Here is a 25,671-nt window from a genome sequence, read left to right on the forward strand (position 1 = left end):
CATGCGTCAAGTTTGCTTGTCATGTACATCACGAGTCCGTGGACATACGGACGATAGTTTGTCTTATGTCGCAGCATGATGTTGTCGGCAATTCAAACTCACATGGGTGAGTTTCATGTGCTGAGGATATGTAGCATTCCGGCAAAAGGATCGGAAAAGATATCACATTGGCGCGTGAGACAATGAAGATGATTTATAAGTGTAAATTCTAGTTATATATTTTTAATATTTAAACTATGATAACCAGTCTATGTGAGTTAACATTGCAGGACGTATACAAAAGTGTAAAACGGTTTATTATAACGTCTTTCTTAGACTCTATCACCTTATCCTATATCTCTGACAACTGGAACAAAGTTCGCCATGCCTTCTGCTGTTGACAATATTCCCATTGCCTCCATTGAGACAATCAACTATTCCGCTCTCGAGAGACGAGATACGAAAGAGGTTGAAAGGCTCATGGCTGCAAGTCGTACAGCCGGCTTCTTCTATCTAGACTTTGACCATAGTGGCGCAGCTGGTCTACCCAAGAAGAAGAAAGAGGTCCTCAAGGTGATGAAAGAATATTTCAGTCAGCCCGACGACATCAAGCATCTTGACAGCAAGGGCATGCCTACACGAGGGTAAGCAGGCTGTACGTATAGACGGTTCAGTACTGATATGACTTCAAGATACGTTAGAAAGGGCACTTTTACTGCTGTTGACCCCAGTCGCCCTGATGAATCTTTTGAGCATCTTGCTGTAAGTCAAATCATCTGTTTAGCTGCCTTATGACTGACTTGAATACAGATTGGAACACACGATTTGGGAACCAATCTGGCTTGCACGCTTCCTGCTCTCTTCAAGAAGGCTGGAACTCTCATCCCTGACTACGTAGCCCTCTGCGAACGTGTAGTCGACGTTCTACTGGAGTGCTACTCCCAGGCTCTAGGTGTCCCTGGGCAGTTCATTGAGTATCACAACCATGAAAAATCGTCTGATACCATTCTTGCCATGCTGAGCTATCCTGGAAAGCTCACCCATCAGAAACATACTGATCTGGGGTCCTTGACGATTCTCTTCAGTGATGAGTGGGGACTCCAGGTTGTTGAACCCAGCAACGGCAATTGGGAGTGGGTCGAGCCGCGGGAGGACGACGCCGTCATCAATGTTGGCGATGCTCTTCGTTTCCTCTCGGGGAAAACCTTGTATTCCTGTGTCCACCGGGTCGTCAGGGATGGCCGTGCCAGTGATGAGGGCCACAGATATTCCATCGCATACCTTCTTCGTCCAGGGGACGACGTGACCTTTGTTGATGCCGATGGCTCCAGAGTTACGGCCCAGTCTCTGGCCAGCATCAAGTATAGAGCTTATTCTGCGGACCATGCTGAGCAGGAGAAGAACACGGTCCTGACTGGCGGAATGGAACAGGTACTTGGTGTCCGTGCTTAGATTTGCCCAATCAATTGATGTTGTCTCTTATCTCTTTTCTCCTCTCCCGACTACTTGACTGGTTAACTTAAATTAAATTTATTTGACTTTAGGAGCAACGGCAATGACGCGAGCCCCCACTGTCTGTCGGTCTCTTCTAGACTTCTCCTCTCTTGCTGTAAGTTTTAATGCCGGTGAACTCAAATTAGACTTTGTTACTTCCGATTCGGAAGAACGCCGGACTCCGAGCGCCAAAGATGAAGATCATTATGCAAGTTGTAATGCAACTTCAACAGGGGCGAGGGTCTTGCCTAACCAATCGAGACTCAATAAAAGGTCAAGATCATCTTTTAAAGCAGGAAATCTCATATTCTCTCTCAGCCTATCGTTAGACAGTATTCTGTTGGAAATCCATAGCTATGCATTGTGAGACCCACAGCTTGAGAGACAACTGCAACCTGCATGGCGAAGACCATTACTCCCAGGGACGGGATAATCAAATGCCGAATTGTGGTTTTTCAATGTCATAACTACCAGACCGGCGCCCGTACTCTGTTTAATTAATATTCACCTACCAAATTTACCTGCAACTAGGGAAGAAGTGAAAAAAGAAATGTTTAAGCGATATGTTATATCAATGGCTGCTAGCATATGGATTGAGCCTTTTGGATCATTGCTCATGATCTGAGACCATTGTACTTTGGAAGTCCCCATTCAACTTGAAGCTTCCGCCCTGATGTGCCGAGCCGTCTTGATGATTCCGGATGCAAGCCGGTCATCGGGATCCATTGTTACATCTGCAACAGGGGGTTCGGAGGGTTTTCCAAACTTTGATAAATGAACTATTCTCTGAAGATCAAGCATGCAGACCACGCAAGAGACCACGTGAGCATTATGAATTAAAGCATATTACAGGCGAGAATTATTTGAATTCTAGGCTGTGGAGCTATGCGGATACCGAATGGTGCTTGCTGCCCTTCCTTTGTGTATTAATGAGTAGAACAATCTAATAACAACATTTAACCTCCCTATAAGGAATAGCTAAAAGAGGAATTGTTAGCTAGAAAAATAGATCCAAGGCAGCCAATGCAGGCAAGAAAGAACACAGCCCAACTTATTATCAAACAGAAACTCTATAAACCTGCATTTTAGTTTCAGGAGATTTAATAGATTTTAAAGGGTCATTGTTTAAGTAAGAGAATCTTGTTAACATTAATGAACCATAGAGCTAGGATTCCAGATTGACTGTAAATTCTATGTCATAGTAACAAGGTAACAAGGCCTGAGAGTTAAATGAATATCACTGTTTGGGCTCCTTCTCCTCCATGAGCTCCTTAATATGCTGATTCAAGAAGTACCCCTTCAGCTTCTGAGGATCAATGTACTGCGAGCCACGAATGGCAACCAAGCACCTCTCTGTTCCGCACTCGCAAGGGAACGACTGAGCCATTTCCCATTCCGCACTTGGATAAAACCAAGTCAGCTCCTCACCCTTTGCGATATGACGATCATCCGCTACGCGAACTTCCATGCGTGCAGTGTCAACCACAAGGTTTGGGTCGCAGGAGTGGTTGATAAAGACAATATCAGAGTTGAACTCCATGTGCTTATCGCGGCCAACCTGAAACGAAGTCCAGGTAGCGCGCGGAGCACAAGTTGCCTCCGTGATTCTGGCAAACAGGGCTCCGGGTGGGAGAGAAACGAGGGATATGGCCGCTGATTTGAAGGGCTGGTCAGACCGGACAACCTTGAGAAGATCAGAGTGGCTTTGGCCTGCAGAGGAGGGTCTTGCTTGAGGCACGGAATGGTGGGCGTTGGATACAGCTGCGGCCATTGTGGGCAATGAAGAGTGTTTAATTTGAGTGATTTTGTGTTGAGATAGCCTGACAAGACAATAGTGAGGGTGGCTAATCTGGTAACTTGACGCTGGTGTGTCTTGAGATTTATAGTAAGTGGGATGTTAAGCTACTAAGATATTTGGTCTCGTAGTACGTGTTTGGTGACATTAACTAAGTTTCGGCAGTTAATAAAACCCTTGTAAAGCCCTGAGAGGGGTATGATGTCGAGAGTAGTATGTCCGATGAAGGATCCGATCTTAGTTAAGTTCCCAAATGGTTACTGTCTTCTCCATAGACAAGTCCGGCATGACTCTTGAACCAATTGCCTAATTGCCGAGCCAGGCTATAGTTTCTTTAATGTGCTTAGGATTATTTGTAATCTTGAGTAGAATCTAGTAGAATAGCCAGGTTGGCATTCCTGGTTGTTGTTAATGTAACCTATCGAGACATTGAGAATGGTCTGCATGACCTAGGCGCAGCTGGGCTTTTTGAGCTAGAAATAACACCTAAGTAATACATAACTGTAATAAAACAAATTCCTAAAGATACAAGCCCTATGCACTATCTGTGGAAGCAGATCTCTAATGCAAATACTTAATCTTCAGCGATTATGTAAATTTAAAAGATAAATCTCAAAGCACCAAGCCTCCTCTTATCACGCAATAACTCGCATATCTCGGCTATAGATTAAACGAGCTACAACACCGCAAGCAGTACTAATCAAGGCTGTCCCACCAAAGTAGTACATAGCAGGCCGGAAAGGCACAATGGACTTTGCAACATCTGCGTGCATGATCTGAATCAAAGCCGATGATATTGCATTCCCTCCCATTATACCAGGAGCCCATCCTGTGAAAAGCAAACTCAGGGCTCCTGGCGCATCGTCGACTGGTAGATGACGGCCAACGGCAGTAGGAATTGCCACCGCAAAACCTCCATTTGACAGGCCATTCAGAATGCAAAACAAGAGAACCATTCCCAGGTTGGAAGAAAAAGGCCAAACTACAAACAGAGAAATCGCATTTACCAGAGAGGTAAAGAACAAAGCATTCATGGAGCCGACCCTATCGCACGCAAAGCCTGTCAGGATTCGGCCTAGTGACATACACACCAGAAGGCAAGAAAGCGTGGCTATTGATGTAGAGTTCGAAAACCCAAGGGCGTTGTTGATATAGGGGAGAAAGAAGGTGGGTGCATATATGGGGAAAATTCCAACTGCACCAGCCGCGAAATGCCATGAGAAACAGGCGTCTTTAAAGACAGACCACTTGACAGGATACTCGGGGGGAGCACCACGATCTTTGACAAGTAAAGCGGTGGGTATACCCGTAACGAGCGATGCAATACCCAGTATCCGAAAGGTCCAAGCAACTCCAACGCCTTCGGTCAGATAGCCAACTGAAACAGCCCCAATGAGAGCTCCGAAGCTCCCACCAAGCTTGACGATGCCGTTTGCTAATCCAAGTCTCTTTTTGAACCACAAAACCGGAAGAGTGTTGTATAAAGTGTCGGTGAAAGCTGATCCAATACCATATGAGACTCCACAGGCCAGGAATAAACCCACGAGACTGTTAACAGCCCAACTGCTCACTAGGCAGCCAAGCCCATAGATGGCAATACCAACCGTCATGCCTGCACGAGCGCCAATGACACGAACTATTCGTATGGCGGGAATTCCAAGCGCAGGACCCAAGGCGACACCAAGACTACCAACGAATGACAAGGCGCTCAGCGAGGAACCTTTGAGTGTTGTTCGAAGGAGAGCTGCCTGTAGGATGCCCCAAGATCCGGCCCAAAGATTGATCCAGAATGTATGAATGAAGCAAACAAAAATTATAACCCATCCGTAACCGCCATCAGGAGGGGTATCGGGATCTTCGGTTGGAGTTTCAATTTCAGCAATGACTGGATCCGAAACAGGGACTGGCTCCAGTTCCATGGCTGTAGCTTGGGGTTTGTTGATAGCACTTGGATAATGAGGAGACAATAAGGTGTTAGGCATGGAAGACTTGACTTCTTTGATGCTGTTCTGTGATAGATGCATGGATAAAAGATAGCAACTGATGCTGTATAGACTTCCGAGGGTGTACGTGGCCTCAGAGCTTGCCATCTAGATATGCTTGTGATAGTTAACCAATCAATATACACGTTATATAAATACTGCGGTATATTCCTAGCCCTCAATCAATCTCAACCTCATTATTAATCGAGAGGAGCTCTTGAATACCCAAGTGCATACCCCACAGGGACAACGACAGGTCGCATCGCATGTTTCAGTTGAATCCCCGAGGCTCCATAACTGTACATATCAATCCCTGTCTAATAACTGCCGTGTTTTCGGCAACTTTTCAACCGCAATTTCGGCCCAAAACTCTATTCGAGGCGTCAACTTGCATTGTGACAACTGCCAATCGGAACTTGGCAACTTTCCAGTCAGGAAATGGCGCAGGACTTGCATAATGCATCCATCCACGTGAACTCGGCATCGTTTGTCATCCGGCCACGTCCGTCAGTACGTACATACATCGTGACAACGAGAGGTTTGAGTAACAGCCCCTCCCTCCTTGCTGGAGTTTAAAGCCTGCTCGTGATATTGCGTTTCCACTTCGAAGACTTCACAAATTTACTCTACTCATCACTTCAATTCACTTCCAATCTAATCTCAACAACCATGGCGCCAGCTGGGGAACTCGGTAGGAGGCTCATCCCTCGCATCTTGGATGAGATGTCCAGAGATGAACCGGATCGAGTTATTTACTCCGTTGCTAAGTCTGCCGACATTTCTCAGGGATTCACTGAGGTTACTGCCCGCAAGTTCGCCAATGCAGTGAATAAGGCCGCCTGGTGGTTAGAAAGCCTTGTTGGCAAGAGTGAATCGTTCCAAACGATTGGTTATATCGGACCGCGTGAGTATCTGCAACTTATACACCATCAGATGCTAACTAGACAAGATGACATCCGCTATTTCCTGCTGAATCTGGCTTGCGTCAAAGTAGGCTACCAAGTAAGTTAAATTGCCCCACTAGGATAATGTCTTGAGGTTTCCTTCTGACGAGTGACAACACTCCTCAGGTTATATTTTTATCACCAGGTAACAGCATTGAAGCTGCTCTAGGTCTTCTTGAGGCGACCAAGTGTAACCTTTGGGTTCATCCGGTTGAGTACCCTCCGTATGCTTTGGTCGAGAAGATTCAGCAGACGCGTAAGTTGCGTATCATGGAAATCCCTACCATAGCAGAACTCCTCGACGCGGCCATCTCACCCCATTATCCTTATACCAAGACTTATGATGAAGCAATGGGAGACACATTCTGTATTCTCCACACGTCTGGTACAACAGGCTTGCCTAAGCCTATTTATTTGAGCAATGGTTTGCTTGCTACCATGGACGCTGCTCGAATTCTGCCGCCATACGAGGGCGACAACGGTGCTCGTCCTTGGGCGACCTTGTATGAAAAGGGCGATAGACTCTACTCCCCTTGTGTACTTCTTCATGTATGTCTTGACAACTACATCAGCTTGGAAATGGTGTAACTGACTTTGGAGTCAGGGTCCAGGAATCTTTATGAACCTTTTCGCAACGTTCCTTTTTGACACCCATAGCGTGATGGGCCCTGTCGGCGTGCACCCCGACATGAATCTGCTCGCATCACTTGCAGACCACGGCAACATTGATATTTGGCATTTCATGCCTGTATACGTGAACGAATTGGGCCAGCACCCTGAAGTATTGGAGAAGTTCAGATCATCCAAGTTTATAGGAGCTGGTGGAGGTACGTTCTCTCTTCTATACGCTAAATACTGGATTAACAATCTCTTCTAGGTCCTGTGAGCGCAGAGCTTGCCGCCAAGGTGAATGAGGTAGTACGTGTTCACAATCTCTTTGGAACAACCGAAGGCCTCTTCATGGGTGACATGCTGGTGGACAAGGAAGACTTCTTATGGGTTTCCTTTCACCCTCACGCCGGGTTCAAATACACCGAGATTGAAAAAGGTCTGTTTGAGCAGCGCGCCGTTAAGAATGAGCACTGGGCTCTACATCAAGGAATCTTTCATACCTTTCCTGAAGTCGAGGAATTCAACCTCAAGGATTTATTCATCAAACACCCAACAAAGCCCAACCTCTGGCTCTACATGGGTAGAAGCAACGATATCATCTGTTTAGAAGACGCCCAGAAGCTGTCTCCCATCGAGACAGAGAACATGATCTGTGCTAATCCCCATGTCAAAGGATGTGTTATGGTATGTGAAAGCCGAAGTTATACAGCATGACCCTGTGTCGCTAACACACTTAACAGATCGGAAACGGGCAGAAGTTTGCTTGTTTGATGGTAGAGCTGAAAGACGATACGTCAAGGCACTTGGAGACCATTGACGGGCTAAGGAAAAGTCTTGGAGATATCATTGAACAAGCAGATCAGAACCAGCTGCTGAGGGGCTACTTGAGAAGAGATTACATTATCTTTGCAGATCCTCAGAGACCCCTTCCACGCACCGAGAAGGGAACCATCTCACGTCGAGCTGCGTTAAAGCTGTATGAGAAGGAAATCGATGAGTTTTACCGTATAAAAGGGGAAGCAACTGTGGGTGTTGGTCAACGTATAGCAGAATAGGTATAAGGTGAATTATTAGGCATTATTGACAGTGACGATATGCTCACTTATAACTCCTCTGTCCTGACCATGTTCTTATCCGCCAGACCTTGTGCTCCCGTGTTCGAACAAAGCTCAATGAACTGTCGTTGAGAGGATCGCATGAACATTGGTCTGGAAGCGCCACCGAGAAAACAAGGGTCAAAGCGTCTTATGATTTGTTCAGTTCAGTTATGAACAGCGGTATGTTCTCAAGACGATGTTCAAAATTACGAAAGAATCGAATCGATGCTGGAACATGGTCGCTCTTTTGTCTACTGTGCGTCATGTTCACGATATATCATATCATATAAAACGCATGTGTAGGACCAAAACAGGCTGCACCAAAGCAACAATCGCTAACACTACTAATATCCAAGTGAATAATTACTATTACCGTTCATCTTCATCCAACATGGCCGCTAACAATCAAAACAACCAACTGTTCGAAATCGACCATTTTATCCGCCATAGAGTCAATAGGAGAAATAAGACAGTCCAGATCCTCGTCAAGTGGACAGATTTCGACCAACCAACTTGGGAACCTGAGGCCGTCTTGCAAGAAACCGCTGGCCGTACACTGTACAATTACTGGCACGAACGCCGTGGTCGTGACCGAGCTACACGTCTACGAGAGTATCACGTATTTAAAATCCTTGCCAGAGGTTGGAGGGGAGGTGCGTGGTATTTTGAGTGTCAGTGGGTAGGATACTCGCGTGTAGATAAGACGTGGGAGCCTGAAGCAAAGGTGAGAAGGAATGCGGGAGGCTTAGTGAGGAAGTGGTTTGCGGATCAGGCGGCAGCTAACCAGAACGCTCCAGCGGCGAACCCTTAGAGTATGAATTGTATAGGTGAGTTGAGCGAGTCTTGATGGTATGTATGGGACTATTGGCTTCATAAACCACTTCCAGTCTGTAGTTATGTACTGAGATACGGACCGTTCAAGGTCAATGCGAGATAGGATAGATAATTTGAGAACGATACAAGCATTTAGCATTCAGTATTTTATTGTGAATTGATACAGTCCCTTTACCATCGTGCTATCCCATATGACAGCTAAGACGAAGCTTTAGGAACGTGGAAAGGACGATCGAAGTGCTGCTCAAGAGACGCTGTTGGTATGGACTCCCTTGCCACAAGCAGGGTAGTTTCCCGAGATAATCTGGCATATCGGCGCATATAACTCGTCCCTTGAGCTTTACATGGGATGTACCCTCCTTCGACTTCCCAGATGTACGGTTTAAGTAACATCACCACATGTTGTGCTAGCCCGAGATAACAATAGGCCCAAAAGGTCTACCAATAGAAGGGGTAGAAGCCTATTATGTGAAAAACGATATCGTGGCCTCATCACCTGTGTTAGCAGCCTAAAGTTTAAGCTTATGGCCAGCAAGTAAGTATCTAGCTATCAACAGGGGATACTTCTCAGTAGATTGCCAATTGCTTTGTGTGAGATGGAAGTGATTCATTGACAGGCTGAATGGATATACGCCGAAAAGAAGTCAAATCGGGATTCCAAGTCTGCAGGGTTAAAGAGCTTGAGACTGAGATTATGAGAGTAGTTGTTATCCGCAGTAGGTATTAAAGAGGCTTAAGAATACGTGAAGGAGCAGCAGCTGCTACATGTCTGTCGACGGATTATTGAACCGTTTGGGAGTTCGTGTTACAGATACTGACAAGACAATACCGTGTAAGAATCTCCGCTCGTATCCTTCGCCTGCACGTTAAGTGTACTTGCCATCTGTCTTGAAGTTCTCTCTTGCTCATTCTCCACAGGTCCTCGACATATAATCCATCCAATATTTAACCGACGATGTCGCTACATAAACTTGCTCTGACAGAGCAAAACCACACGGATGAATAGGCCATAATACCGGAGTTCAGTTGACTTCATGATTTGCCAGAATCTCATTCTTTTAAAAGTGATCTCATACGGCTTACCATCTGACCATTGCCCTTGACAGCAAGGTCTTGCGGAAACTATTTGAGATAATCTGCAATTGCACTCAAAACGCCCTGCCAGGATTCGCGAGGTCAAAGCTGATCCCGAACAACAGGACGACTGCAGGTTTGGCTCAGAAAACACAACAGTGAAAAGACTTCATAGTTAGCGGCTGGATGCTTAAGATTAGTCAGGTACTAATAATAACTCTTTCACGCGCTTTGTATGGTCAGTGATCAAAGAATATGCTTTGTTCGCAGAGCCTTTGTTGACATCAACGCATCGCCGCCCGACATTAAGTATTTAGAATTGCATTGTCAGTCTGAAGACTTACACCATAACTCTACATTAGAATGAGAAAATGCAATTAACCGCGCAGGATGTTGGAGAATTCTGTGGCCATAAACAGGCAGAAATTGCGGTGTAGTAAAGGTCGCGACGTCAATTCTCAGTGAGCCAGATTTCTTTTGTGCATTGGAAGGACTCTACAATAACATATACACTTTGTCTTGATCAAAGAATACCCGACTGGCAAGGCCCAAGGTGACCAAAGCCAAGCAAGTTGAACAAAGCATGCAGAGGACAATCAATCCATCAATGCTTTTGTTGTCGCCGGAACATCAGGCAAGCACAAAGGGTCTTGAAATAAAAATAGGTCAATGAACTCATTGTTAAGTACCGACATTGTTACCTCACTAAGAAGTTATGTCTGTCAAAGGTATAGTGAGTGATGTTCACTTTTGTAAGCTTTGAAAATTACAGTGACACGTATTGAATCATTGAACAGAGATCTACCCCTCAGGATACATGTAAGCAAACCATCGTTCTCATACTGTCTCTTCTCATATTCAACGAAGACTTCTTTTACAGCCACCAACAACTTCACAACTATTAACAAGCCATATACAACTATGACCGAATCACTAAACCTACCACTTTCAGAATTGGACCCTGTACACTATCAGAGGCTTGAAGATGACTATTCAGCATCACTCGCCAGGGAATTAGGTCGGCCACCTCCAATCATCAACAACCCGCTTAGACTGTGTGGCCTCTCGATCGACCACAATCTCTTGCACCTAGATGATAGTAGGAAGAACCATCTCCTTACGATACACCTTCAGGGCCATCAACAGTGGCTAGGCTACCTGTCTTGGAGACCAGAAGACGAGCATCTTCACCCGTTTTGCGGTCTCGAATGCCGAGGACTAGACCCACCTAACTTGAAGAGGCCTTGGCATGTAGACAGTAAGAGTGGGGGTGTTGAGTCAACGGAGACCACCAGCGAGGGAACGATGGAATGGTCACCTACTGACGGTGTCGATGACTACCGAGTTTATCCCAGACGCCAAATTTTACCTGAGCTCAGAGACCTATCTGCTGACGACGTTAAGGAAAGACGCATGCTGTATCTCGACCCGGAATCTCATGATCCGCGACAACACCCCCCGAAAGGTTGGGGACTACGTCCATTGTGCCCAGCTACAATCGAGCAAGGTTTCTCAGTCCTGGAATACTGGCATGTAGAAGAACGACATTCACTCCACTACATCATGCTCCGTAAATTCTCTGGAGACCACAACATGGCACACAAGGAGGCACACCAGGAGGCCAGAAATCGCGTCTTAGAATATTACTTCGAAGCGAAGAGACAGGCTAGCAGCGAGGAAACCACGGGACGGTCACCTACTGGAAGTGATGACGCGTCCAGCCACCTAACAACTCAGGCTGAAGCTGAAACTGAAACTGGTATGGATATAGATTTACCAGAACCTACTGACGAAGAAGCTACTCAGACCCTAGTCGGTAGCATATCTAGCAATGAGGTGAACAGTGAGCCTCAGGGATTGATACAGAGGTCTAAGAAACGTCATTTTGATGATGACTATGACAACTATGATGAAGCGAATAAGCGAGCAAGATTTGCATATTACTGAGAGCTGGTTGATGGACGTGGGAACTGTCTTCCATGGGCTGGAGCTTTTGTTAAGCTTGTAAAGATGACATCGATTGAAAATGAAAGGTAGGTCTTTATATTTCTATTTTGCCAAATTATATACAATCCAAACTTTCCGCTCTAATTACCCCGGCCCGTGTAGCACCACCGATAGGTAGTTTATCTTGGCCAACGCAAGTAATACAGCTAATCTCTTTTCCATGTTCAGTATCATCGTATTGGACACATACGACTTTTGACTTTTCCCTTGACTGAGTGGTCTAAAGATTCCAGTGTTTCTGTTAACTTCTCACGGGAGAAGTCACCTTGAAAAGACTCAGCCTGAGCGATGATAGTATAGAACTTAATCAAATCGCGTGTCGTCATACAGGAACGATCGTTACACCATGTGATATGCTGAGTCTCAGGATCCTCGAAGTGGCCGTAACTGCTTGGGTCTAGCTTCTCAATCCAGTCTAGTGGTCTGGGGTTATCTCGAGTATCCGGTAGGTGCGAGAGGCACCCTGAGTTGACCATGTTCGCTTCTTGATCGTAGTGAGCACTAAATCCACAATTGCAGTAACATTTAAGCGCTGGTGGCTCTGTCGCCAGTGCATAGTCTCTGAATTGATCTGCTTGAAATAGGCGGTCAGGGGTGGTGTAAAATGCTGGACAAAATAATGACGAGCATTGTGCATGTAGTCGCCTGGTTTTCGAGATACATTAATGCGTAAAAGAGCTGCTGGGAGTGGGATGACCTAGTGCTGCAGTCCAAGCAATAGATACAAAGTCGTCCATCGGAGAGCAGTCGAAAACGTAGTACTTGATCTTGGCGCCGGTGCATAGGCATGCCGCTTCTTCACAGTCGACATCTATTGATTGTCCTGTAGTTCGCAAAGACCTGATGTCTTGCAACGAGAGTTTCAGATGGGGACAAACACTCAAGTGTCCTTCATGGGCAATTCAGGCTCTAGATGACGACAAATCCTGGCGAGATGACAGAGAAAATAGTATTGCGGGGTGTTCGCATTTACACGCCGCACAGTATAAGCGATCTATCAACCTTGCAACGCGTTCAGTATATCCAGAAGCAGCTCTGGCTAGCTGACACGGTCTGCAATACTGAAGAGAAGCAGAATCATCGCGACATGGCAGCGTATCTTTTACTCAGGAACTGTTCTCGTCCATTGACTATAGATACGGCTGGAACGATCCATGTTCATCTTAGTTACTACTCACACTATAGGTCGAGAGCCCGGACCTCGGCCTGTAGGTTGAGAAGGCCGCCTCTGCCCCCGTTCTCGAGTAGTAATGCTACAATAGGTATTTATGCTGCGGGTTGCCTCGGGTGTATAAATGTATGACGTGGAATACTTAGATCATTTCGTGCAGTCCCCAGACAGAATGCCCATTAGTGGCGGCTGGGTCTCTTTGCATATTTTGTCATATAGTCTAGCTCCTGGTGTTATACTGACACGCCCTTTTTCTTTGTCATATATTTACAGTGGGGGGCAAAAAGTATGAATCCAAACGCAAGTAGCTAGCCCGCCCCTAACCCGATTAGGCACGCGTTTTTCCCTGCCGCTTTTGCATGCTAATTTCTTCCCTATAATATATTATAACACCATAATAATACCTTAAGGCAAGGAATTATTGCCTTTATTATAGTCTTATATATATAAATTATATAGGTAAGGGCTTATATACTTATAGATTAAGAAGCATTTCCCTAATATCCCTCTTAATATAATTAAAATAACCCTATATTATAAGATATAATATAAAGCTAATAATATATCCTTATTATAATTAGGTATATTATATAAGCTTATAAAAGAGTAATAAGATTAGATTTATAATTCTATTATAACTAATTTATATATAATAATAAGAGATTTACTTAATTTTATTAATAATATTATTAAGTTATATTCCTTATAATACCTTTTATATAAAATAAATAAGAGAAAATAAATATAAAAGAAATATATAGCCTTAATATTACTATAGGTATATAAAAGGCTTAATTAGGCTATATAATATTAAGGTATTAATTAATAAAGGGTTAAATAAAGTAATAAGTATATAGTCTGCTATAATTAGGGCATAAGACCTATTTAGACCTTCTTATTACCTTATAAAGCCCTTTATATATAAGATATTAATAAAGCTAGGAAATAAGGTACTATATAATAAATATTTTAAGCTACCTTTAGTAATAAATCTTATATACCCTTAATGCCTCTTATTAATAATATTAAAACTATTAGTATTTATAATCTTTATTTTATTATCTTATTATAGTTTCTTTAGCTAGGTAATATCTTTATATATAATAATACATCTATATATATTACCTATATTATTAAGGCCTTATTAAAAGAGCTTTAGGTCTAGCTAATAATATAGCTATTATATTTACCTAATTTAAATCTTATAGAGAATCTATAAGTATTAATAAAGGCAGAGATCTATTAGTTATATTTAGAACTAACTTATATAGAGGATATAGTTATTATATAATATACTTTAATCTTAGCTATAATAAAGGCTTAAGATAACCTTAAAAAAAGGGTCTTAAAGAACCTTTATAATATAAAACTAAACTATATTACTACTATAATTACTACTAAAGGCTAATATATAAAGTATTAAAGATATTTTAATTAACCTTATTAGGTTAACATTATAATATAAAAGCAGCATTATAACATATACCTGTTTAGGCTAGACCGATCAGTCCGGTACTTGCGTTTGGATTCATACTTTTTGCCCCCCACTGTATCCATCTCGCTAGTTCTTTATCTGAAACGCGAGAATATCTAATTTCCTTAACAGAAGTAAATTATTATTTTCGGCCATCTCGACTGTTCATCCACTCAAAATGTTCATATTTCGAGTGGTCGATACAAATTTCCCCACGCATTGACATCTACATGAGTAATTTTATGGATCAGCAATTTGGCACGAGCCATTGACTGTCTTTAATTGCTTCAACCATTTTTGTGGATCCAGTGGTGGGTCATTTAGCCCCTCGACAAGATTTCGCTTCGAGATGGCTACGCGCTAAGATCCATTCCGGGCGGTCCAGGGTAGTGGACAAGCCCACGACAACAATTAATTACAGTGAGGTAGACCATGCAATTCGTATTGCCGTAGTTCTTTGTTTAATGATACCTAGTTTGAGTGCTGTAATTAGTCTACAGTAGGATTATTCAAGAGTGCCATGTTTATATCTATGAATGCGCTGAGCGCTTTGTTTAGATTCATATCTGCTTGTCTACTAGCTTGAGGAGTAAGTAGGCTCATTTTTGTTACAACAATACTTGTCTGTCAAAAGTCTGTTTACCTACTCACCATAGCAGCTCTACGATGGGAATAACTAGTCGCTTTCATTCAATGAAGCTCTGTCCCTGCGAATCCTGATTTTCCGAAAAGAGGTGGTTTTCTTGGAACCCTCTTCTTGAGGCATTCCCAGAGGTGAATTTCTGATCAGAATGTCCAACAGTAAGCGATAGCTCATCGTCGTCTGAATCTTCGACGCAAAGCATCGCGGCGGCTTTGGGCTTAAGCTTGCCTCGGTATTGAGGCCCTCCACCCTGCTTGTCGTGAAGGTTGTTATCGGAAAGTGAAAGCTGATTGCTAGGAGCAGGGGCCTGCATGAGTATATGCATACGATACTTGAGCTCCTCGATAGCAACGTCTTTAAGACCGGTCGCAAGCTTGTCGAATAGCTCATGGGCGTTATATGGCAGAAAGCACAACTTAGCAGGTGGAACGCCAGCTTTGAGACCCATGAAACGGTCGCGACGCTCTTCTAGTGTAATTTGGGGCTCACAATCATCTCTATGGTAGCTGCATTCGATCAGGTTCTTTTCGTTGACATCGAATCGCATCGATTGCAGAGTTTCTTTCACCTGGTCGTACTCGGACTTGTCAAAACGATCAATATTCTCGATGAGACACTCGTAGGCAAGACTTCGGATGTCATTCATACAGCTGATGCAATGTTTGCTGAGCTGCTCCGTGGGGAGATGCGCAAAGTTGTTGGCGAGTTCCTCCAGACGAAGTTCGAGACTGTCCAATCGATCTTGGATGATCATCTTCTTGGCTTCCTGCAAATGCTTTTCCATAATGGCGGCGAGAAGGGAAGAGCGTAAGTAGGCTTGTATGTGAAAGGATTTGCGGGAATTGCTGTGATAGGTAGCAAGTGCTGGGTGTCGATGGGTTTTGCTGTTGCGGTTGAAGGAATGCAGACAGATAGGCAGAGGGGTCTTTGTATTTATAGCCTTGGTGATTTCGAATTGCCATTGTTACTGTTTGAAGTTCATGATTTTTAAGAATTCACTGTAATGAATAGCGATACAGAACAAAGACAGCGCTGCTGTTCGCGCCTAAGAACAAGAATCTCATATCGCCTTGCAATCGTGTTCCATTTACTGTTCAAATTCAATTTTCTGAACTATCGTTCTGTACAGCTCGACAAACCTTTTAGGCTCTTATTCAATGATCTTCAATCATAGTGTACTGAATAGAAAACAAAGGGCAATGCAAGGGCTTTTTCGGGCGACGATGGACAAAGAAGCAGTTGTGAGATGCTATTCATTGACATACTCAGATCTTTCTGTCTCAAAAGCCGTGATTCGCATCAACACGCGTTGCATCTCTGACCTGATCTTGAAACAGGACCGCATTCTACATTAGATAACTGGCGACAAGAGTGTTATGATCCAAGAAATAGGCCGACGTGAAAAGAAGAGGGAGTGGAGAAAGAATACAAATAAGTAGAAATACCTTTCAAACACCACTATGCTTAGCAAGATATGGCTCACCTGATGGCCGTGGTTGTCGTTAACGGGGTTGTTTGTCATGTTACCGATTGGCAGCAATGGGATGATGCACTACTAAAGCCTTGGATTGGCCGAATCCAGTGGTTCTAGTGCTGCAGCTGCACCAGTAAGCCAGCTAATAAATTGTGGCGTTCAACGTCATACCGGGTCAACTACATAAATGTTCCGAGTCAGCATCAACCAACAACAGACAGTCAGTCTTCGGTACGTCGATATCAAGCACAGTTCAAAGGGCGCGCCCTAAAGCTTACATGAAGAGAAAACTTGCAATTAATCAGCATGATGTTTGTGGTTTTGATGCTGCACTAAGACAAGTCGTTAAATACCAAGCTTTGTCTCTGTCTTGAGATTAGAATCATATTACAACAGTCGAGTAGGGCAATCAGATTCCTAAAAGCATATATCCTTCCCATAAAAACGCCTCTTGTATCTCTTTCCACAATGTCTACTACTATGAGAGCTATACTTATTTCTGAGTTCGGTCCTGTTGAGAATCTGGTCATCAAAGACGTTCCCAAACCATCAGCCACAGTCCCAGGTACAGCCCTAATCCGCGTCAAGGCATTCGGCATCAACCACGCAGAAATGCACATGCGTCGTGGCGAATGGGCCGAGTCAGTCCCCATCAGCGGTATCGAATGCGTTGGAACCATTGAGGACTGCCCGGGAGGTGAGTTTGCTCCCGGGACACCAGTAGCAGCACTTATGGGTGGCCTCGGTCGGACCATCCCCGGTAGCTACGCCGAATATACCGTCGCAAATACTAGCAATATCGTCGCGTTGGGGGGGCCAGGAGAACGGCTGCCTTTGTCTTGGGCAGATGCAGCTGCGCTACCTGAAAGCTACGCAACGGCTTGGACGTGTCTATTCCGAAACCTGAACCTCCAATGCGGACAGAGGATTCTCATCAGGGGTGCTACTTCATCTTTTGGAAGAGCGGCTATCAATCTCGCTGTTGACGCGGGCGCTATTGTTACAGCAACATCTCGCAGCGAAGCCAAATTTGCCATGCTGCGAGACCTCGGAGTCTCCGAGACAGTCCTCGAAACGCCCGACTTGGGCAAACACCTCCTCAAGAGCCACGGTGTTGAAAAATTCGATTCAGTACTGGACTTGGTCGGCAACAGTACAGTTGTTGACTCACTGCAACTAGCCCGTCGAGATGGACGTGTCTGCCTGGCCGGATGGCTAGGAGGGTTAGATCCGATCAAGGGACCGCCGGGGCCTGACGAGTCGCACGGCTTCAATCCGCTGCTTCAAATGGCGAGCGGAGTTCACCTGAGCTTCTTCGGAAGTTTTGTGTTTGGCACCGAGGAGTTCCCAGTATCTGATGTTCCCTTGAGGAGTATTATGCTCAAGGTAGCTGATGGGAAGATTGATGCAAAGCCATGGAGGGTGTTTGACTTTGATGACATGCATGCTGCTCATCGGGCTATGGAGAATGGACAGGCAAATGGGAAAATGGTAGTTACTGTTGTGTAGTGTTCAAGAAAGGAAAGATGTACTTGTCTTCGTGCAAAAATAGCAACAGGTAATGATGCAGGGTCATAAATACTGCAATATGTGTCAATGGTTCTGATTACCTTGTGTGTATAATTCATTGGTGCTGAGAAGTACAATGTCTGCTTAGTGGCCTTCCCCAAAAGCAATTTCTTCCAAACTTTCCAATCGTCTGGTAGACGCCCGAGCTCTACGGGCATGCCAACAAAAGAATGATGATCTCGGAGAGAGATCGAATGTCTCATCCAATCAGATCGCGCCTCGATGGCTCAGTGGTAGAGCGTGTCACTAGTAATGACAAGGTCCACGGTTCGATCCCGTGTCGAGGCAGACAAGTCGTATCTTTTTGCATCTTTTTACAAGTCGTAACTTGAACATCCAGGACATCAGAAAGTAATTGACAAAGAGTGCTGCAAACTTAAGAATTATAAAACTACCTGCGTATGGACTTCATTCTCCCCATTGTCCATTTCATCTTAGGTAACCTCGTATAACATCCTCCGGTACATCCTTGCCCAGGTAATTAGGCACCCTCTCATACATCTCCCACGCACTCCGTTGAAGAAATTCCATCTGCTCCCTCACCCATCCTTCAAACTCATACCTCTCAACAGTCTCCCCGTTCTTCTCCTTCTCAACCAAGGTCTCCAAAACTGAATCAACACGCCCCCTCAAACGAAGCAGCTTCTCCTGAAGAAAAATATTACAAAAAGTCGGAATATCATCATTCCCCAAGTCCACACTTCGAAGCGACGTATAGCGATCATCCAGGTTAGGATCAGCAAACGCATAGCTACTCACCATGCTCAACCGCTCAGGCACATTAGTCGCCCGCAAGGCAGCGTGCTCTGTGCAACCGCCCTGCATGATGACAGCGCCTCCAACGGTTGGACTTTTCACCTTTACGATGGAGCCATCACCTGTCCTGATAGCTGTTTCACCGCCTTGCATTCCGCTTGTGTCGCTGAGCATGACGACGCAAACGACAGGGACTTGGTCTTTGTGCCATGAGTCAATTGGTATGTCGTCGTAGCTGGACTTTTGCATTTCTTGAGGCGAAAGAGGGGCTGAAGGCGTCTCGGTGAGTTTGTAGACTCCGGGTAAACCTTCAGGACCAAGCTGGATGTTTACCAGGCCCAGATCGGCTTCTCGCCTCAGGAGATGTAACCCGAAACCAGCCGCCCGATCGATAGCTGCTTGCGTCGCGGGATGTTGCCATGCTTGAAGCGTGAACTTTGCGGTCTATTTTACAATGAGTCCAGTTCCAATGTTCCATCAACTTGGTGAGAGGAACGTAGGACTAACCTTCTCATGACCCGCAATGTAAGCAGGAGCACGATCCCATGAACGAAGATACTTGTCAAGCATCGGTTTACTCAGCATCTCGCGGCGCAACATGCGCACTCCTTCTTCTGAGAAGAGTGGAAATGGGTCTGTGACGCAGAGATCGGGCGCATTCTCTGGCTGTGGCAGACCAAGGTCTTGGAAGGTATGGCGACGAGCAGGTGGTTGGAAGGCAAGGTGGATTGCGGGATCAAAGTCTGGCAGGTCGAGGTCATCAAGGGAGGTCAGTCCTGGAAGAGGATTGTTGGTTGCGGCTGTAGCTACTTTTGCGGACATCTTGTCAAATGTCTGGAAGGAAATGAGGATATGAAAAATGACGGGCTGCTATGGTCTTGTTGTTTCTAACCCTGGGGACTGAAGCTGCAAATTGGTAAGTTCCGTATGCCAACGGCAGTTTTGCAGACCATGTAGGTCATTTGAGCCTTTTATCATTTCTTTCATCCTTCCCAAGAGCTCTTTATCTGCGTTGGTTGCTGAAGGGTGGAGGGGCCTGATGTTAGGCTGTTCTTATATCATTTCCTATTACGGTAATGGTATCCTGACTACATCACTAAGCTTATCATCTGACACTATAAATAGGACCGGCAATTGACTAGCTGCTACCTCCTTATCAAGTACACGTCTCCGCAATTACCCCACATGGAATGATCTCCAAATTAACCAGAGGCAGCTTGGAAAAGCTGGGTAGCAGACTTGTCGCTAGACACTAAAATCACTGCTTCATTGCATTCTGCTGACGAGACATGCGACATCTGTATCTATCAATGTTTAGATTGCGGTGTCCAATCCATAAGCATCCTATGGCAGCATTGACAGTTAAATTCTTCAAGACCCTTGGGGCAGAGAACATCAGAATTGGCAGATGTACAACTTGGGGCTTTTCTTGGAAGTGCGACAGCGGCAACGACAAGTTCACTTGAGAGTATGCTCAACATGATCAAAGGACGAATATCACTGACGATAATATAGCAAAAAGTTTCTTTTCTAAACCACGCTACATACAGACTCTCATCTTATGCTACATAAAGGTTAAGCGTCCGGTCTCAAACGTGAGCCGCTTGTACGCGAAACTCTTGTAAAGCAATTGCCCCTCTTGCAAACTATGCAGCCAACAGTCTTTCTCTCCAATATCTCCCAACCCGCGTGCCTATACCTACTGCCCACTGACGGAGTGCTTATTGATCAGCGACGTGCTTCAGTCGCGGCGTGGGCTCCTGCTCTCTGAAGGAATCTGTCAAATAGCTCAGGGAACCTCTGCACCTCATCGCCAAACCTCTCCGAGAAGGAGACTGCCGAATCGAAGAAACGAATCACTCGATCGCAGGTGTTTCTGACGACGGAGATAATAGAAGAAAGCCACTGGAGAAGAGCCTGAAAGACAGGGATCAGCAGGACGACAAGACAAAGGATCGCAGCATTGGCGATGCACGACAAGTAGACGGCAATAATAGAAAGGCCCGTGAGACAAATGCACGTCGCCGCAGTCAGAACAAAGGAGCATCCGAGAACGATGGGAAAGGTGATGATGTCGCTGATGTCGAAGAGGTTGTAGAGAGCAATCGAGATGATCCAAAGGAGGGAGACGACACAGACCAACTTGGTCGTGCGAGGGTCGACGAGATCGGGCATGTTGACGTTGGCAGGGTCAAGGTGCTGAAAGAGAGCAGGTGAGCTGACTGGTTTGTCTCAGGTCAGTGAGGCGTTGACGGTTGACGATGGTTGCTGGTGGTTGATCGTGCGATGGTGATTCCGATATTGCGATAGATAGGTGTGTATTTGTAAGTGGAAGAGATAGCCCAGGAGTTCAGGGAACTTGGGTGAATCACTTAGAGGCTCTGAAGAAATGTTCTCAAGTCACGTGTGATCGCGCTTTGAGATGTCTAGATTTATGTGACTTGATAGGTGAATTGACAGTGCCACTCACTGACAATCTGAACTCTGGTTGAATCAGCCAAAGAGTATGTACATGGACAACTATGATTGGTTACACTAGGTATATTCGCACTGGTAACGCACAAAGGGTGAGGCCTCTTGCATCAGAACAAGCCTGGAGAGCGAGAGATGGATTCTTCCGCCAAGAGTTATGCGTGACCTCGATCACAGAAGACTCTCCTCCCAGCCTTTCCCAAATTCAACACAGCGGCATTATCATTAACCACAAATCTCAGTCTGTTTCACCGGTCATCATGGGACACTACAATGAACGATAATGTTGCAGCTGCCGGTGTTAATACTGTTGAACAGTATGAGGTTGACCAGGATGTTCATGTGTGGTGAGATATCTTGGACTGAACACACTTCACTACCAACAGTTGAGTGGATGCTTTCATGATGTGAAACTCCATCCCTTCAGTCACAACGGTCGAAGGAAACATCTATCAGGTCTTATATCACCTTAACGCATGATCTAGTTCGAATTTTCCATGAATGAATGTACCGTCGATTACAGTTTCAGTTCGCTTGTCTACTGATAGACCTTGTTTCAAAGATACTGCTCAACTGTCGCCCCCGCGGGTGATGCTGGACCTGGCGCATAATTTGAACAATCAGGGACGGCATGACGAAGCGGAGGAGATGGCGCTGGCAGTCTCTTCGCTGCTCCAAATGAATGGCATATGTACTTAGAGGGTTATCGAAGAGATAGAATATCTAAAGATAATTTCTCGCAGTTAGTTTTACCAAGGGGGGACTCATGAAGCTGAGGAAACGATGCGAGAGGCGATACGGATGATTGAGGCTGCGTGTGGGATAGAACATCCTTGGGTTACTGAGTTTAAGAGCGTTCTAAAGGGCTGGCTTCGAGGATTGGGCCGGGAGTAGAAAGCCAATATACTACAGGAAGAAATCAGATCATTAATAGATGAGGATGAAATAGAGCAGGATGAAAGTAATGGGGTATGGGGCTTGTTCTTCTAAGATGAGTATAAAAAGAAAGCTTGAAATATATAAATGCAGCCAGAGGCAATTATTTCATTGATAAGGAATAACTCCATTTTTTACAAGTTCCAGCTCGTCAACCCTGTCCTTCTTGTATTCGACCCGCATCCAGGTCCTCAAGCTCACGGTTTGCGTATCAAGTTCCCAAACCCGGCTTCGTCGGTGATATCGCTTACCGTCATACGAACAATAACCCCCGAACCCACTGCAACCTCCATAGCATAGCCAAGGGCCGGTATGAGGAGTTACGTCGCCATTCTGCTCCATTTGTGGTGGTAGTAGAGCACAAAAGTCGTTCACGTGGTCGTGCCCGCAGGCTAATGCTGATATACCTTCTTTCACTAGCACGCCGTAGAAACGGGAATTGAAGCTGGGACCTTCGGTCGGCTCCCCCCGATGGCCGCTATGTATGCTAAGACGGTGGTCGCCGAACTCGGGAAGAGGGATGTGCTGGAAAGCCAGAGACTGATGAAATTGGTTGTCGTTTTTGCCGGTCTCGCGCGCTTTTCGTAAAGCCTGCGAAGTCTCCGTGAGCCAACTGATTTGGCTCGGCTTGATACAGTCATAGTCAGGTGTCTTGACGTTGCTTTGTATTTCATCGTGTGAATCTAGAAAATATAAAGTTGATAACGAGGATTGTGACGGCTCGCGGGCCAGAACCTCAAGATAGTAGTTTCCTATGCCGTCAACATGCTCTGGGCCTTCGTTGCAGAGACTCAAAGGCAGATTCTGCAGTATTGACATCTGTGTCCTACCTGTAGTCTAGTCAGTAAGACTGGATAGTCATCATTCCCAAGACCTAGCATATAAAGGATTGCTGAACTGTCTTGAGGAGTAAAGTAGTCTGCATCGTTTAAGAGTCCAAGAGCGTTGTCGATCACCAGCTCTGTGTCCTGGCTGCCGTAGGAAAGGAGTCACTTACGTGATAATGCATGGGCGCCTTCACTATCATGATTGCCAAAGACGACTGCAAACGGGATCGAACGCTCAATCATAGGAGCAACCGCCTTGAAGAGAGCAGTTTGGCTGTCGGGAATGTCGTGATGCAATTGATCACCAGTGAGGACCACAAGGTCTGGCTTCTCGACATCCAGGATGCTTCTGATGAATTCAACCGTAAGGGGATCAGCGGCACTGGCGGGCAAGTCTTTGCCTTGGGCATCAATAGCATCTTTGCATACCCCGACACCAGTGACCATGTGCATATCAGAGATCTGGACAATCTTAAATTTGCCATCCTCCCCGATTCTTAAAGCTGCCCGAGCATCTGGTATCGGTTTGGCCCTGCCGCGGAGTACGCTAAGCCTTGCAACCGGGACCTCTGGCTTGCCGTTAAGCTGGAGGGGTGATGACATGAGAACCCATTGTGGTCGTGGTTCAACAGCGTCCGTACCAAAAAGAACGTCCACCTGCTTCACAGTCTGGTCAATCCTTCGAGAGAACTGCCCTTTTAGCACCCAGATTCCGCCAGGTCGCTTCTCCCAGCGACCACCTGAGCTAGAATTAGGAGGTACAGCGCCAACGCTGATATCGATTACAACCAGGTCCTCAGCTTTGAGCATATTCTCATCCACTAGCGCGACGTACAGCCATGCGCTCCGTGGAGATTCATCGAGGATGAGGTTCTTATCTATACGGTGCCATATTTGCATGTCTAGTTCGCACCTTGAGGTGGGAATACATATGGTTAGATCCGTAACAACTGGATGGGAAGTTGATGATGTCGGCATCTTGGAATATCTTTCCGTGGATGGACAGGACCTGGATGTTGGAAATGACAGTAAGACAGCGAGCCTTGAGAAGCGAAGCAGCAAAATGACAAATTGATTAACTCTTTGAAAAGAGATTGCTAAAATAGTGTCAGACGCATGATAGGAAGAGGAGTGAAGTCCGCGGGGTTAATAAAAATACTATATAAGGTTAAACCCTTTATGTAATTATAGGGCTGGAGTTACAATGCATATGTCTGCATTCAGTAGCATGTAAGCACTTCATAAAAGTAAATGCCTAAGTTGGTAGGCCCCCACTTCCCAGGGCCTTGCTTATATCTTAAGAACCAAACTGTTAATTGAATAAGTCTTTCAGTCGTTAGATGTCAAATTTTCGTCATGCCACAGCATCTCTCCGATCCACCGTCCTTTGACATTTTACTAGTTGTCAGCAATTTTCAGTAGATAAATCAGCAAAGCCACGTGAGCAGGACAGTATATTCCAAGCTATCTTATTTAGTTCTCACGGCGAATTCAAGAGCAAGTTCATGAAGTCAATTCCCGAGAACTCCAGATGCTCTTTATGTGTGGCATGTTTGTATTAACAACGAGGTGGAACGGGTCAAGAACAAATGAGAAGTGTTGTAAAAGATTATGAGTTTCGCTTAAGTAAGGTACCTGTGCAATAATGTGCGCGGCCCTGTAAACGTTCTATCTAGACCCCTGTGAACTCAAGGTACACATTGCAGGATACGAGAGAACGGAATGCAGGCATGGATGGCCGGGATAAGAACGGTTCGGGATGATCCAACAGCCTCATCTGAGCAGACAGCCAGGGGCTGCTCGCGGGGACGCAGATAGAGCCTCTATGTCTGGCTAACGCAGCCTCATCTGCCTATAGGTGAGACAACGAGGATATGCAAGCTAGCTAATGAGAAGCGGAAATAGACGCATGTCGATGAGTGCCGAGGCAGGTAAGGATGATCTGTCTATCAACCTAGTTCATTTTCCAACTCGTGTTCCAACTCGTCATCCTTATACCTTCGCTGGCAAAAAGATATCATAGCCAATCGTTGGTTAGCTGCCAGGAAGCAAGCCTGGCAAGCAGTAAGGAACACTGCATCACGGATCCTGCCTGGCTCGCATCCGACTCATGGCTCAGATCAAGGCTCTATTCAACGCACATACATTAAGGCCAATTTCCACGCCGATCCAGCGGCTTACGGAACATAGGGCTATTGGGGTCGCCCGGACTGCCTTGCCATCGAGCAAAAGAAAGCTAATTCCATGACCATCGACAGCAACGTCAAATCTGGCAGCATGAGATGTTGAAATAGGAAAACAAGAGACACAGAAAGCCAAACAAGAGCCAGCGAGAGAATCTGCTAAACTGTGCAGCGCTAAGAGTGAGAGCTATGGAGAGTTTAAGAATGAGTTCTCAGAGACCTTCCCAATAGAATCAATAAAGACAAATTGAGCTCGCTAAGCTCTCAGTGCTCATTCCGTCAAGGTTTTTGGAAAAAGAAAGCCCCCCACTCCGCCATAGATTTCGTTCAAAGGGAGCAAGACTTGCC

The 25,671-nt window shown here is 45.4% G+C and overlaps 12 protein-coding genes and 1 non-coding gene across 13 annotated transcripts; 6 read left to right on the forward strand and 7 right to left on the reverse strand.

Annotated features, from left to right (window-relative positions):
* Positions 1–363: 363 nt before the first annotated feature.
* Positions 364–1,431, forward strand: BKA55DRAFT_695708 (uncharacterized protein; the record flags this gene model as incomplete). Its single annotated transcript, XM_046200188.1, has 3 exons — positions 364–623; positions 672–741; positions 790–1,431. The coding sequence occupies 3 exons, from the start codon at positions 364–366 to the stop codon at positions 1,429–1,431; spliced, it is 972 nt and encodes a 323-aa protein (XP_046043948.1).
* Positions 1,432–2,710: 1,279 nt separating this feature from the next.
* Positions 2,711–3,244, reverse strand: BKA55DRAFT_523851 (uncharacterized protein; the record flags this gene model as incomplete). The annotated part of the gene is made up of 1 exon (XM_046188671.1): positions 2,711–3,244. The coding sequence occupies one exon, from the start codon at positions 3,242–3,244 to the stop codon at positions 2,711–2,713; it is 534 nt and encodes a 177-aa protein (XP_046043949.1).
* A 659-nt stretch (positions 3,245–3,903) lies between these two features.
* Positions 3,904–5,187, reverse strand: BKA55DRAFT_523747 (major facilitator superfamily domain-containing protein; the record flags this gene model as incomplete). Its single annotated transcript, XM_046188666.1, has 1 exon — positions 3,904–5,187. The coding sequence occupies one exon, from the start codon at positions 5,185–5,187 to the stop codon at positions 3,904–3,906; it is 1,284 nt and encodes a 427-aa protein (XP_046043950.1).
* A 732-nt stretch (positions 5,188–5,919) lies between these two features.
* BKA55DRAFT_598284 (uncharacterized protein) lies at positions 5,920–7,861 on the forward strand (the record flags this gene model as incomplete). Its single annotated transcript, XM_046196218.1, has 5 exons — positions 5,920–6,154; positions 6,289–6,743; positions 6,799–7,021; positions 7,072–7,490; positions 7,547–7,861. The coding sequence occupies 5 exons, from the start codon at positions 5,920–5,922 to the stop codon at positions 7,859–7,861; spliced, it is 1,647 nt and encodes a 548-aa protein (XP_046043951.1).
* A 433-nt stretch (positions 7,862–8,294) lies between these two features.
* BKA55DRAFT_485819 (uncharacterized protein) lies at positions 8,295–8,699 on the forward strand (the record flags this gene model as incomplete). Its single annotated transcript, XM_046186220.1, has 1 exon — positions 8,295–8,699. A coding segment is annotated over one exon (405 nt), but the record flags the coding sequence as incomplete, so codon positions are not given.
* Positions 8,700–10,526: 1,827 nt separating this feature from the next.
* BKA55DRAFT_544633 (uncharacterized protein) lies at positions 10,527–11,758 on the forward strand (the record flags this gene model as incomplete). Its single annotated transcript, XM_046190733.1, has 3 exons — positions 10,527–10,544; positions 10,609–10,630; positions 10,692–11,758. 3 exons carry the CDS (start codon positions 10,527–10,529, stop codon positions 11,756–11,758), a joined length of 1,107 nt encoding a protein of 368 aa, XP_046043953.1.
* Positions 11,759–11,873: 115 nt separating this feature from the next.
* Positions 11,874–12,294, reverse strand: BKA55DRAFT_544634 (uncharacterized protein; the record flags this gene model as incomplete). The annotated part of the gene is made up of 2 exons (XM_046190734.1): positions 11,874–11,971; positions 12,009–12,294. The coding sequence occupies 2 exons, from the start codon at positions 12,292–12,294 to the stop codon at positions 11,874–11,876; spliced, it is 384 nt and encodes a 127-aa protein (XP_046043954.1).
* A 2,855-nt stretch (positions 12,295–15,149) lies between these two features.
* On the reverse strand, positions 15,150–15,890 carry BKA55DRAFT_695714 (uncharacterized protein; the record flags this gene model as incomplete). The annotated part of the gene is made up of 1 exon (XM_046200189.1): positions 15,150–15,890. One exon carries the CDS (start codon positions 15,888–15,890, stop codon positions 15,150–15,152), a length of 741 nt encoding a protein of 246 aa, XP_046043955.1.
* Positions 15,891–16,804: 914 nt separating this feature from the next.
* On the forward strand, positions 16,805–18,189 carry BKA55DRAFT_710762 (uncharacterized protein). Its single transcript, XM_046200791.1, has one exon. It carries the CDS (start codon positions 17,049–17,051, stop codon positions 18,087–18,089), a length of 1,041 nt encoding a protein of 346 aa, XP_046043956.1. The 5' UTR covers positions 16,805–17,048; the 3' UTR covers positions 18,090–18,189.
* A 176-nt stretch (positions 18,190–18,365) lies between these two features.
* On the forward strand, positions 18,366–18,437 carry BKA55DRAFT_t285. The gene has a single exon. It is a non-coding gene; the product is annotated as a tRNA-Thr (tRNA).
* A 118-nt stretch (positions 18,438–18,555) lies between these two features.
* BKA55DRAFT_624568 (uncharacterized protein) lies at positions 18,556–19,853 on the reverse strand. Its single transcript, XM_046196825.1, has 2 exons — positions 19,413–19,853; positions 18,556–19,349 (listed from the first exon to the last, which is right to left on the reverse strand). Exons 1-2 carry the CDS (start codon positions 19,725–19,727, stop codon positions 18,579–18,581), a joined length of 1,086 nt encoding a protein of 361 aa, XP_046043957.1. The 5' UTR covers positions 19,728–19,853; the 3' UTR covers positions 18,556–18,578.
* Positions 19,854–20,633: 780 nt separating this feature from the next.
* Positions 20,634–21,080, reverse strand: BKA55DRAFT_598288 (uncharacterized protein; the record flags this gene model as incomplete). Its single annotated transcript, XM_046196219.1, has 1 exon — positions 20,634–21,080. The coding sequence occupies one exon, from the start codon at positions 21,078–21,080 to the stop codon at positions 20,634–20,636; it is 447 nt and encodes a 148-aa protein (XP_046043958.1).
* Positions 21,081–22,405: 1,325 nt separating this feature from the next.
* Positions 22,406–24,248, reverse strand: BKA55DRAFT_580922 (Metallo-dependent phosphatase-like protein). The gene is made up of 2 exons (XM_046193994.1): positions 23,311–24,248; positions 22,406–23,143 (listed from the first exon to the last, which is right to left on the reverse strand). Exons 1-2 carry the CDS (start codon positions 24,116–24,118, stop codon positions 22,422–22,424), a joined length of 1,530 nt encoding a protein of 509 aa, XP_046043959.1. The 5' UTR covers positions 24,119–24,248; the 3' UTR covers positions 22,406–22,421.
* Between the last annotated feature and the right edge of the window lie 1,423 nt (positions 24,249–25,671).

Source organism: Fusarium redolens (genome assembly GCF_020744475.1).
Source record: "Fusarium redolens strain MPI-CAGE-AT-0023 chromosome Unknown BKA55scaffold_19, whole genome shotgun sequence".
Taxonomy (NCBI): domain Eukaryota; kingdom Fungi; phylum Ascomycota; class Sordariomycetes; order Hypocreales; family Nectriaceae; genus Fusarium; species Fusarium redolens.

What these genes read in the sequence shown, in the direction of transcription:
- BKA55DRAFT_710762 (XM_046200791.1), top strand. Translation starts at nt 17,049, where the DNA reads ATGTCTACTACTATGAGAGCTATACTTATTTCTGAGTTCGGTCCTGTT.
- BKA55DRAFT_624568 (XM_046196825.1), bottom strand. Translation starts at nt 19,727, where the DNA reads ATGTCCGCAAAAGTAGCTACAGCCGCAACCAACAATCCTCTTCCAGGA. An exon ending in ACATTGCGGGTCATGAGAAG is followed by an intron (nt 19,350 to 19,412) that starts GTTAGTCCTACG and finishes ATTGTAAAATAG; the next exon opens with ACCGCAAAGTTCACGCTTCA.
- BKA55DRAFT_580922 (XM_046193994.1), bottom strand. Translation starts at nt 24,118, where the DNA reads ATGCCGACATCATCAACTTCCCATCCAGTTGTTACGGATCTAACCATA. An exon ending in AGGCGCCCATGCATTATCAC is followed by an intron (nt 23,144 to 23,310) that starts GTAAGTGACTCC and finishes ACTAGACTACAG; the next exon opens with GTAGGACACAGATGTCAATA.